This window comes from Dipodomys ordii, unplaced genomic scaffold, assembly GCF_000151885.1.
Source record: "Dipodomys ordii isolate 6190 unplaced genomic scaffold, Dord_2.0 Scaffold4, whole genome shotgun sequence".
NCBI lineage: Eukaryota > Metazoa > Chordata > Mammalia > Rodentia > Heteromyidae > Dipodomys > Dipodomys ordii.
The window spans coordinates 34,079,849-34,093,323 of NW_012267220.1; the positions used below are offsets into that span (position 1 = coordinate 34,079,849).

The 13,475-nt window shown below is 37.1% G+C and overlaps 1 protein-coding gene across 1 annotated transcript in view; it reads left to right on the top strand.

Moving 5' to 3' along the window:
* Nucleotides 1–13,475, top strand: part of LOC105991683 (disintegrin and metalloproteinase domain-containing protein 18-like) — a 68,952-nt gene that overhangs the window by 16,273 nt on the left and 39,204 nt on the right. Inside the window, exons 8-12 of the mRNA XM_013024369.1 lie at nucleotides 3,107–3,178; nucleotides 3,377–3,543; nucleotides 4,737–4,818; nucleotides 7,958–8,094; nucleotides 11,406–11,589. Of these exons, the coding sequence (XP_012879823.1) occupies nucleotides 3,107–3,178; nucleotides 3,377–3,543; nucleotides 4,737–4,818; nucleotides 7,958–8,094; nucleotides 11,406–11,589 (642 nt within the window). The remainder of the gene's footprint in view (nucleotides 1–3,106; nucleotides 3,179–3,376; nucleotides 3,544–4,736; nucleotides 4,819–7,957; nucleotides 8,095–11,405; nucleotides 11,590–13,475) is intronic.

The following is a 13,475-nucleotide window of genomic DNA, read 5'->3' on the forward strand; positions in this document are numbered from 1 at the left end:
TCTTTTAAAATTAGTACTAGTGGAATTCTATTAATCATCAACGTCAGACTAGTCGATCTGGAGTTGATTCTGGTGAAGGGTGATATATAAGGATCTAGCTTTAGTTTTCTACAGGTGTTGAATCAACTTTGCCAGCACCATTTACTGAAGAGGCTGTCTTTCTTCCACTCTATTTTTTAGTTCCCTTATCGAAGATTAGGTGGCATAGGTCTGCGGGTTCATTTCTGGGTCTTCAGTTCTATTCCATTGGTCCTGAGGTCTACCCTTGTGCCATTACCAAGCTGTTTTGATTACTATGGCTTTGTAGTAGAGTTTTGAAATTTGGAATTGATATTCCTCCAGTGCTGCTTTTTCAACTAAGGATTGTTTTGTTATTCGGGGTCTTTTATTGTTCCATATGAATTTTTGGGTTGCTTCTTCTATTTCATTGGGATATTGATAGGTATGGCATTGAATTTGTAGACAGCCTTGGGAAGTATTGCCATTTCATGATGTTAATTAATCCTCCCAATCCAGGAGCATGGGAAGTTTTTCTACTTCTTTAGTTCTTTAATTTCATTTTTCAGGTTTTTAAAGTTTTCATCAAAGAGGTCCTTTATTTCCTTAGTTAATTCCTAGGTATTGTATTTTTTGTGGGGCTATTACAAAAGAAGTTGCTTTCCTGATGTTTGCTATGCTCTTCTATTATTTACACACAGGAAAGCCATTGATTTTGGAGGATTAATTTTATGCCCTACTATGTTGCCAAAGTTTCGACACATGTTTTATATGCCAATGCTGGAGTTTGAGCTCAGGACTTGGGTGCTGTTTTTTAGCTTTTTCACTCAAGGTCGGAGCTCTACCACTCTACTACTTGAGCCACAGCTCCACTTTATAAGTTTTCCATGGTTTATTGGGGATAAAAAGTCTTACAGACTTTCCTGTTTGGGCTAGCTTTGAAACATGATCCTCAGATCTTAAGTAGCTAGGATTACAGGTCTGAGCCTGGTAAATATTAAGCCCAATTATTTTTTTTCTTCACTACTTCCTATTTTCATCTTAAGAACGATTTTCATACTCCAAGTACATAACTATTTCCAATGACATTACATTTGTAATTCATACTTCTCACCTTTACAAATGGAGTTTTGTGTATTTGTAGTTGGTGACCAGTATGCAGTGGGATGGGATTAAGGTTATTTTCCCATATGTGCACCCATTTATGGTAAAGATGTCTCATGTGTGGCTTGTTGTTTTCATCCATTCTGTGGAAGCAACACTATGAGCACTTTGCGTTTACTGCAGCTTCATTGTAACAGACTTTTTCCCTTTTCCTCCACTGTAATATTCTGAGTCCTCTATAATTAAATCCATTTTCAAATCGCTTTATAGATGTATACAAACATATAAAAATACTGTATGTGTGTGTGTGCGTGCACGCGTGCATGCCTGTCATGGGCTTGAGCCAGGAACTGGGAGATGTCCCTGAGTTTTTGTGCTCAAGCCTAGTGTTTTACCACTTGAGCCACAGCTCTACATCTGGCTTTTTGTTGACTAATTGGAGTTTCATTGAGGTTCCTGCCTGGGCTGGCTTTGAACTGGGATCCTCAGACCTTTTTCTCCTGGGTGTGAGCCACTGGTGCCTGGTGTCATTTTGATTTGAAGATTACATTGAATGTTTAGTTCACTTTGGGAAGAATTGTCATCTTTACAATATTTCGACCAGCACAAAGGAGGTTGAGACAGAATTGCAAGTGCAATGCCAATCTGGGCTACTTAGAAGCAAAACAGATAGTGTAGTAGCAATATCGAGACACACCATTTCTGAGTGTGGAGACAGCTCTCCACCGCCACACACCAGGTTCTTCCTGGGAGAAGCTGAAGACCTAGATTTAAGACTGAAGGTTGAAAGCTTAGGAAAGGCCCAATCTCTGGCTCGCTCAGTTTCCAGGAAAAATTTACCAATCATTGATCTGCTTAGATCTAGGCTGCTTAGAAGCCAGACCCTCCTGAAGCAGCTGGAAGGAATAGAAACTCCTTCCAGAGATGAGACAGAGAGGGGCTGTGCCAGAGACCCTAGGCCCATCCTTCTCTGTGTTCAGGGCAACTAAATTGGATAGAGCCCTTATCACTCTAGGAGCTAGATGGCTGAAAGTGAAAGCCTTGTTCAAAAAGGAGGCAGTGGGAGGTCTTGTGAATGATACAAACTTGTTATTCCACAGAGAGGAGCAGGGGAGTTGGGATTCCCTCAATTGACTCTTGATGCTTTGTTGGAGTTGGTGGCCAACTCTTCTTTCTGCACCCATCTCAATGTGGGTGTTTGTTTCTGTTACTCAGTGTGCAGTCATTTAACTTTAAATTCAGTCAGCAGAAATATGTAAGTTTTACATTACTTTTTACCTCAATAATTATAAAATAGTACATCCATTGACCTGTTTCTAATTGTGAGTAAACAACTGAAAATGCTCCAAAGATTTGATAGGAGTCCTTATTTTAAATCTATAAAATTGGCAGCTTAGGCAGAGGTATCAAGCATTAGTTTTTTAAATTGTGAATCTAGAGCATCCTATTCCTTAAGCTCTTAAGGGGGTCTATGTCTTCTTAAGAACTTGCCAGTCTGAGAAGAAGGTCTTCCTTTGTCCTTTCCTTTCCCATCACTTCATCTCATTCTTTATCAGATTTTACTGATTTATTAATCCACAAAAGCCTCCATGCGTTCTGCTGATTCCTGCATTTCCTCTTATAAATACAATTGCTTTTCTATTTATTTTCAATTGCTTTTTCTATTTATTTATTTACTGTTACTTAATTACCTTGCTTGCAACAACATGCTTTGATTCTCTGTTTCATAGAAAGTTTCTAGCTCTAGAAGTTCCTCTATCCAAATGTAAATCTGCAGAATTATTTTAGTGACTCCAAGTAATTTCATGTTCTTCTTGATTTTGAATGTTGATGTTTTACTGTGCATTCTTTCTTGTTACAAAAATGATCATCTTACATTGGCATGTTTTAAATGTTCAATAAACATGATGCTTTTCCTATTTAATGTCATCAAGCTTTATTTTCTTTAGGAAAATTGGTATCTTTGTATTTTTAAAAAATTCTAAAAATAAAATTTGTGTTTCAGTATGATTACATGGGCTCTGAAATGATGGCTGTAACACAGAAAATTATCCAGATTATTGGGCTTGTCAACACTGTAAGTATCAGTGTTTCATGTTTCTGGTTTTATGAAAAATTGGTGAAAATGTTTTCTATTTGGTTATGAAAATATGAATTAAACATCTGATTAGTTTAAAACTCAAAATGTTCAGATGAACTTTAAGAACATTTTAGGTGCTATTTTAATATAATTATCAATGCTACTTGGAAAATATGCTATTCATTTTACTTTTAGATGTTTGCCAATTTCAAATTGACTGTTATACTGTCTTCTGTGGAATTGTGGTCACACACAAATCAAATTTCTACCAATGGAGATGCTGATGATGTATTGCAAAGATTTTGGGCCTGGAAACAAGAGTATCTGACCCTACAGCCTCATGATGTAGCACATTTACTTATGTAAGCATAGAGTTCTGCAGAAATTTACTAAGTTGGCAAAATAATGCATTCATAGTATCTTTGTTTTTTGTAAGACCTTTTTGAAAATGTTAAAATCTATCAATCTCTCTCTCTCTCTCTCTTTCTCTCTCTCTCTCTACCTACCTACCTACCTATCTATCGTTTTTGCCATGAAGGTGACAGTATAAGTAGAAGTAGAATAAAAATAAAAACAGAACAATTAAGTCTATACTAGTATATTTTAAAGTATAATTTATGTAAAATCTATATTTCATCATTTTCTTTTGTGCTGGTCCAGGGGCTTGAACTTAAGGTCTAGGCACTTCCCTACCTTTTTTGCTCAAGGCCAGTGCTTGAGCCACTTGAGCCACAGCTTCACTTCCAGCTCTTGGTTAAGGGGATAAGAGTCTCACAGACTTTCATCCCCATGCTGGCTCTGAACCATGATCCTCAGATTTCAGCCACCTTAGTAGCTAGGACTAGGCATGAGCCACCAGTGTCCAGCTTCTTTTTATGCTCTTAACTTCACTAAAGAATACAGAGGACTCTAAGCTTAATGATAATGTAAAGGTAGATAGTATTTATTTAACATTACCAATTATGCTAATGTCTTTCATGTTCATTTTTTAACTTAGAATTTATTTTGTTTTCTTTGGATAATAATTTAATCTAAAGTAAACACTTATCTTTATGCCAACTAAGATCCCTTCTACAAATTCTAAACTCATTTCTTTTTAAAAATAGATATTGTAAAGGTAATGAACAAGGGGGTTACAGTTACATAAGTTCAGTAATAAGTACATTTTTCTAAACATTGTTACCCCCTCCCTCATTTTCTCTCCCTTTCCTCTCCCCATTCCCCTCCTGACCAAGTTGTAAAGTTCATTTCCAACACAGTGTCCAGTATAAACTCATTTCTTTTTAACTTGTGTGAACAAAACAGTGAATGTACAATAAGGAAAACTACATTCAATGTGAAATAATAAAATCCTATCAAATCTGGTGAGGAAAAAAGTAGGTGTTACAATGAATTACAATTTTGATTAATGAACAATTTTCTATACTATGTTGGATATTATTCAGACAAGGACTTAGTACATTTACAAGTTTTATTAGAATAACATTTGATTTATATGTTTTTAATTTGTTCTGAATAACTACTGTGATAATCAAGCCCTGCTCAAATAATGCAGTTACAGGGAACATCCTAAACACATGGGAGCAACATTTCCTGGCAAGATATGCACCAAACATTATGATGCAGGTATTGCTTTGGTATGTAATTTTCATTCTTCTTTCTATTACGACTTCATAAAACCTTACAATGTCTTTTGTAAGTACTAATGTAGTAGTTGTTCAATAGTTTATTCATTTTTGTTGCAATAAAATTAGTATCATTTAAAAGAGTTTAGTTATCAATTTCGAACACAAGAAGTAAAGTGTAATCAAAAAAGCAAGAACAAACCATCAAACTAAAACTTTACTAGTCAGCTTTGATATTCTGGAGATAACCCTACTCCTTCTTACAGCCGCATCTACTCCTCTCTTCTCCTGCCTTCTCTCACTCACCCTTCAGAGATACACCATGTTGAGGACCACCTACGCCTTCTTCCTACTCCCTCAGTATTGTGGGGCAGACAGCACAGAGATGGGCCTTCCAGGAGGGCCGGGGAAGTTGAGTGCTACATCTGCTTTTTTTCTCTCAGGAGACGGCACATTTTGAGGGGCCCTCTCCCAGGCTGTTCACCTTGAGGGTGGATAAAGTAGATCAAGAGAAACTCTTGTTCTTACCATTTCCAATGTGGCTGTTGTATGATTATTTTTTCCTTTTTTTTCCCCAAGAGGTTATAGAACCTGTTAGCTGGACTCTGGAGATGATCTCTGCCTGATAGTTTAGAGATTGTGTCTAAAGGGGACAAGAGGGCCCTTACCATGCATCTTACTGATGTCAGCCTTTTGATTTTCACAAATTTGTTTTATCTCAACATGTTCCTGTTTATTTGCAAAGCAGCCACTCTATGTTGTGGAGAGCCAGAGAGCTCTTTGTCCAGGGCAGATCTTTGGCCTTTAGCTGAGTAGTGTTAGGGCTACACCAGGTCTGAAATGGGTCATGTTCTAGCAGACCATAGAGACCCCACTGGGTCTTCATCTTTGTGTACTCCTGTCTGTCCAGCAGCTAACATTTCTTCATATCGATAATTTCTCTTTTACAGGCCAAGGATAGGAAAATTTCCCATAAAACTCCACTGAATTCACGTGCTACTCCAGTCCTATTTGTCCTTAGCCACACTAAATGTTGCAAACTGGCAATAATTTTCCTTCTGCAGAAATTTTGCCAGCATGCTTTGTTTAGCATGATTGAGTAGTTGATTTTTTTTTCTTTTTGGATCAGCAGTAGGGCTTGAACTCAGGGCCTGTGTACTGTCCCTGAGCTTTTGTGCTCAAGGCTAGAGCTCTATTACTGGAGCCACAGCCTGCATAGGCTGGCTTCACCTCATCCTCCTCAGCTCTCAGCCTTCTGGGAAGCCAGGATTACAAGCATGAACTGCCAATGCCTAGATGAGTAGCTGATTTTTATACTGCCAATGCCTAGCTGAGTAACTGACTTTTATATTATGTACAAGGGAATGAATAAGACCAAACTTCTTCCTTACCTGAAGTGGATCATGTTAGTCAGGGACAGTCCATGCTACAGACTTGTATTCTGTACATAACATGTATACATATATATATATATTATGTATAATATATAATATGATAATATTATGTAACAATATAATACATCATTATATAATATTGTATGATACATTATTGTATTATACAATATAATTCATAAAATAATATTGTTACTATATATATGTGCTTATTCTCTCCATTTTCTTTCACTCACATACACCCTCATAGTAGCTTTTTGTTGTTTGGTTGTTGTTTTTCTTCCCTGTTCTTGAGACAGGGTCTTGCTCTGTACCCCAGAATAACCTGGACCTTATTAAGCAGCCCAGGCTACCCTGGAACTTTCAGTACCCTTACCTGTGTCTCTGAGTGCTACTTCACAGGTGTGCATCACCACACATAGTTGTCACAGGCCTTGTAGTGATGTCTTCATGTTCATTACTTGTGTTAATTATTTTTTCTATTTCTTGTCTAGTTCAGTTTAACTGGGGTTTTAGTTTGTTTTAAGGGAATGTCTTCTGCTGCATGATTTTATGGTGGGGGATTATTGTCAGCTGGATAATTATAGGAGTACAAGATCATACTTCCTTCCTTTCCCTAGTACTGAAAGTTCAGGTTCTGGTTCCTGCGTGTTACCCCTAGCTCACATTCTCATCTGGGTTTTACCTTCTTTCATACTCTGATACCAGAGTTTTCCAGCTCAGTTATTTCAGGAGCGCCCCCTCCAAAGGACAGCTAACAACTATTTTTCTATATTTCTAGACCTGTTCTATGTTTTCAGTTTTATTATAAATTTCAACTAACATAGAAAGCAGGGATGTCTGGAAAATTTGCTTATAATGATTAAAGAAAACATAGTATTTGATATTTATCAGAGTTAAATGATTTGAAATATAGAATGCTTTATACTGCTATCAACCATTTTCCAAAAAACTTCCCACTTAAGGTTCTTCTACCACAATGGTATGCCCCAACCTGTTACATTAACCCCTGCTCAAATTTCCTATTCAGTGCTAGGCCATTTCCAAGACTCACTGTTTAACTATCTCATAAAATTAATGATAAATTTTTAATTTTTTTGTTGTTATTGGTCCTGGGGCTTGAACTCTGGGATCTGGGTGCTGTCCCTCTTTCTTCAGCTCAAGGCTATCATTCTACCACTTGAGCCACAGTGCCACTTCTGGCTTTTTCTGCTTATGTGGTGCTGAGAAATCAAAACCAGGGCCTCATGCATGCAGGGCAAGCACTCTATCACTGAGTTACCCTCCCAGCCCCAGTTTTGTACATAGGAAGTTTCTTATGGATTCATGTGTTATCGTTTCCCCTTTCTGTAAGATAAGATGCAGGTTTGGGCAAAATCCATTTCCTTCATACTTGCTGCCATTTTCCCATCATATGTAACACACGACACATACAGACATTGAAATTATATCTGTTAATCTGACTAAAGTAAAAGTGTTTTACTTGGTTGCATCAGAAATATTATGTGTTCCAAACCATAGACTATGTATATGCTAAATTTTAAACTAGAAAATGTCATAGTTTGGTTACTTTTTATACTGGTTAATGTGACTCAATCTGAAAATTTGCATATATTTAAATATCAATAGCACATGTAAATGAATTATAAACTTGCTCAACATGGAAATTAAAATGTAAAATTTTATAGAATCAAAATATTTGATGTTATTACTTTCTTTTCCTTCTTACATATCTTTTTTCTTCACTTTTTAAATTTTAGTATCCAGACTATATAAGTTTGGAGGGATTTTCAGTTGTGATAGCTCAACTGCTTGGCCTTAACATGGGATTGACATATGATGACATCAATAACTGTTCTTGTCCGAGAGCTTCATGCATAATGCAACAGGGAGCTGTGTAAGGATCTTTCAATAATTAATTTCATATTTTCTTTGATAAGATTGTGTTTTAGATGTAATAAACTTTTCAATTGTTGAGGTTTTTTTTAAAATTTTTTATAGTTCTGGGCTTTGAACTAAGATTCTTGCTCTTGCAAGACAGGCCCGTTACCACTTAAGTCATATACCTGGAATTTCAAAATTTAATTATTCCTTGAATAGCTTTTGCATTTGTATTTGTGACAGCCTGGACCATGATCCTCCTATTTAGAATATCTATGTAGCTGAAATGACAAGTGTGTATCACCTTGCCAAGCTTCTTATGGTTGAGATGAGGTCTCACTAACTCTTTAGCTTGCCTGGCCTGGAACTGTCATTTTCCTGATTTCTACCTACTGAATAGCTAGGACTACAGGCATGAGTCAGTGCACCTGGCTTTAAATTTTTATGTTGATTTTTTATGCTGGAAAGGTATATTATACTTGAAAATATTTCACAAGGAATATATTCTAGGTGATTTAATAGCTTGGAAAGCACTGTTTCCTATGATTAAGAAATTTAAAAAAAACTGGAAAAAGAATTCACTGAAAAGACAACATGAAGATACGTTAGAATAAAGCTTTAAAAAAAAGGAAAAAAAAATTTCATTCAAAGAATTGAGAGATACACTTGAAATTAATGAGAACTAGAACATATTCTAGAAATATGATACTACTGCTATTTTTGTTACAGTCTTTATTTCTCAAGTAAAAGATGCTTTATGTCCCTTTAATAATGTTACAGAGTACTGCTGCTTTGATTGATATTGTGAGGGAAATGAACAGGAGGAATTTGAAGAAGAAAATATCTCCTTAATTTACAAGTAGGCTCACTCTCCACCTAGAAAAATAATCAATATGCATTAGGACAATAATATCATGAAAAGTTCATTAGGATGAATCAGTCTAGAAAAAAATCAATGGCATGTTTATTACAGCAGTATGAAAATTAGATGACTTATCAGTTAGAATTTTTTCAGTAAAGTTTCATAAATTCACATAATCTAAAACACTAATTTTTGTTGTTGTTCTTGTTGGTCATGGGGCTTGAACTCAGGGCCTGGGCATTCTCCCTGAGCTTTTTTGTTTAAGGCTAGTCTCAACCACTTTGAGCCACAGCTCCACTTCCATTTTTCTGGTGGTTAATTGGAGATAAGAGTCTCATGGACTTTCCTGCCTGGGCTTGTTTGAATCACAATCCTTGGATTTCAGCCTCCAGAGTAGCTAGGAGGTTTGAAGCACCAGTGCCCAGCTCCATGTCATTATCTTTCATAATCTTTAAAGATGTTCAATAGGTTTTGTAGGCAAGGCGAGGAAGTAGAGGTGGTTAATACAGACATTCTTGTGAGCAGTATGGTCAGAGGAGATACTTTATAGACAGGAGACACTGCATTCTATGTGTAGATGAATAGCAATGAAGAGATGAGAGGAAAGATGATGTTGAATAAAAGACTTAGAATTAAAATTACAGACTGTAGTAAAATCACAGAGGATTGGATCCCTAATGCCTATCTGTAGGGCATAGCTTTAGTTAGGGTTGAGCATGTTTAACAATCATGATGAGAGATTGGGAGAGTACCTATAGAGAGTGTTGCAGTCTAACTGGCAGAGGTGTGAAGACAAGAAGTGGAGAGCAAGGAATATAAGATTTTGGGGGAGGTGTGAAATAGTTGTCTTAGAGACAAATTATAGTTTAGGAATGTTGATGGGATTCTTGCGTATTTTTCATCAGCCAGTGTTGATATGAGGTTTATTAGGTTTATTCTTTTAGGTTTATTCAACTCCTGCTTGAGTTTTAACCAGCTAATTTCCATGGGATTCAGAAAGAGGATGTGTAGTAGAACCTGCTTTCTCCTTGCCAGACTTAGAACCTTGGATGAGAATAGGTTTTGAGACAACTGTCTTAGCTCACCTTATTTCACTTGTCTTTCTGGCCAGTGTGGCAATCTTCCCCAAAAAGAGAATCATTAAGCCCCAAAAAGAGAGTCATTAGGCTGGGCGCTCATGCCTGTAATCCTAGCTACTCAGAAGGCTGAGATCTGAGAATAAAGGTTTAAAGCCAGCCTGGGCAGGAAAGTCTGTGAGACTCATATCTAATTAACCACCAGAAAATTGGAAGTGGTGCTGTGGCTCAAGTGGTAGAGTGTTAGCTTTGAGTTGAAGAGCTCAGGGACAGTACCTGAGCCAGAGTTCAAGCCCCATGACCACCACCACCAACAATAACAAAGCATACTTCAGGATCAGGTGTGTATATATGTGTGTGTGTGTGTGTGTGTGTGTGTGTGTGTGTGTGTACATAATTACTCCCATCAACAACAGACCACATCCACTAGAGTGGTCCTATAAGATTCTACAGCCTAGGTATGGTATAACCACTGTAGTTTATATAACTGCACATTATGATGCTTGCACAATGACAGATTTACCTAAGGATGCACTTCTTAGAACAAGTCACCATTGTTGAGTGATGCCTTTGTCCATTCATATTAACTTTGTGTTTTACTGCATTTTCTGTTGGAAATAATAATACCATACCACAGGTTGGTTAAATTTTCTGATCCAAGATTGAAGGACCACATTCCCAGGTGGCCATCCTCCTAACAGAGTCTGAAGCATTGTAGGTTAGCACATGAATGATGACATGGTATGTGTGTCCTGTGATCTTTTTTAATAGAGCCACAAGTATCCAGTCATGTGTGGAAAGCACTTAGTGACTTTGTCTAATCTTTATCACTTCCATTTAGGAAGTGAATCTAGTTAGATTAGGATCCTATATGCTTAATCTATCACAATAGGTATAGAACTCTACCATGAATTTCTTAAGTTATGTCATATTCAAGTCATAACAGCTTGTAAGAAATGTTTCTTTTGAAAAATGTTAAACATTAAAATTGAGAAATATTTATAGCTGACAATCTTTGCTAAAGTACAGGCTTGTTTTCAAACTTTGAGCCATCTTGTGATTTATACAATCATGTGTAGAATATCAATTATATGTGGTGTTAGTAGCTAGATGAAATTATTTGGTTGGCCATTGGTGGCTTATATCTCTAATTCTAGCTATGCAGGGGGCTACAATCTAAGGACCAAGCATCAGTGCCATCCTGGGCAGACAAATCCGTTATGTTCTCCAATTAATAAGCAAAATCTAGAAGGGGAAGTGTGATTCAAGAGCTAGAACTCTAGCCTTAAGCAAAGAAGCCAAGCAGAAGCCCAAGGACCTAAATGCAAGCCTAGATACTGGCAAACACACAAAAAGATCTATTATCTGAAGAATATTATTTTATTCCAGGAGTTCCAGTGGCATAAAGATTTTTAGCAACTGTAGCATTCATAAGTATGCTCACATCATTTCAAAAATTGAGACTAAATGTCTTCACAACATTTCAAATTTACAACCATTAGATCAAAATCAGCCCATTTGTGGAAATGGAATTTTGGAACCTGATGAAGAATGTGATTGTGGTATGGAAAGGGTAAGTAATGAATATTGATGTCTGAGAGAAAATTTTACAATTCTAGAGACATATAACATGATTGTGATGGCAATATGTGAGATAATATGTGCAACTGCATCTTCAATTTATAATTGGCCTATGGAAATGAGGATAATTAAAATGAATGAATATATTTCCTTGCCTTTTGAATTGGGAAGACAAATGTGTGATGCAGATTTGTTTTTCATGACTCTTGCAATATAACTGAATGTTAGTGAAGAAAAGAACGTGAACCGGTGCTGGCTGCTGCAGATGGATACTACAACTTATTGCCAAATTTTCAGATATCAGAGCCTATTCTCAGAGTCATAGCAACTAGTTAAACTAGAGGATGAGATCTTACAACATCCCCACAAAGATAAAGAATAACTGTTGCTTCAAATATTCTCCTAAAGTGGTCTATACCTTTTTATGAGAATCGTTTCTTTTGGGAACAGAGAAAACCCAAGTTTTTGCAAGAACATTGGGCACAAACTCTTTCTCCCAATACATAACTCAGCTGGACTCCAAAACCAACAGGTTTAACTCACAATGCAGAAAGTCCAGGTGAGTACTAGAATTCTTGCAAAAATGTATCTTAGGTCACATGGATTTATTGTCCTAACCTGTGATCAGTTCTGCAGTCCTTTAGTGACAAAGGTGGATGTCCTTAGATACACTTTTTAGTTGTCTACATCAAACTATCATCAAGTACTCAGAGCTCTTAACCAAAAATATAAATGCATGCAAGTTACATTGCCTCATTTCTAATTATGCTAACTACATCCACTTGACTAAAGGGCTACCTATGGCCTCTTAGCCTCTTCTATTCTGGAATCTGATGATTCTAGCAACATTAGAGAGACGCTTAGAGTGATCAGTCTAGTCCATGGAAGAAATCTACCACTGAAGTTTTCAGCAATCTTGTGACTTTCCAATGTGGACAAGGCTCCCCTGTCCTGTGCAATAAGAGGAATAGGAAAGGGAGGATCAAATGGAAACATCCGAAACCATCAAGATAGACTAATATTTTCTGGATGAATAAGTCAAAAGAAATTAAATACTATATACAAAATCTATGCTGACAGGTAGGACATCAGAGGCCCCCAAGCACTATCTGTTAGCACATATTCTGTATCTGATTGTTTTGTAACCAAATGTCTATACTTTGCAAAATAAATTGAGTAGTCACTACTAACACTATTAAAGGGGGAAAAGGTACACAAATACATTGTGTGTGCAAGTATTGGGGCTTGAACTACTACTAGCACTATTAAAGGGGTAAAAGGTACACAAACACATGTGACAAGTATTTGTGTGTGCAAGTTTTGGGGCTTGAACTCAGGGTCTGGACACTATACCTTGGCTCTTTTACTCAAGACTGGCACTCTGATACTTGAGCCACAGTTCCACTTTTGGCTTTTATTTCTTGATGATTATTTAGAGATAAGAGACTCATCGACTTCTCTGCCCAGGTTGGCTTGTGACCACAGTACACAGACCTCAACGTCCTGAGTAGCAAGGATTATAGGCATGAACCTTTATGCTTGGTCATGTGAAATGTTTTTAAGTTATACTTTTCAATCTTTCTAAATAAATGTTTAAAATGACAAATACTGTGTGAATGAGGTGGGATCAATGTTCAGTATTCCAATCCAAGGAATATTTTTTATTTGGGGGTCCGGTCATGGGGCCTGAACTCTGGGCTTGGGCACTGTCCCTCAGCTCTTCAGCTCAAGGCTAGTGCTCTACCACTTGAGCCACAGTGCCACTCCCGGCTTTTTTGTTTTTGCTTATGTGGTGGTGAGGAATCGAACCCAGGGCCTCAGGCATGCAAGGCAAGCGCTCTACCACTGAGCCACCTTCCTAGCCCCTCAAGGAATATT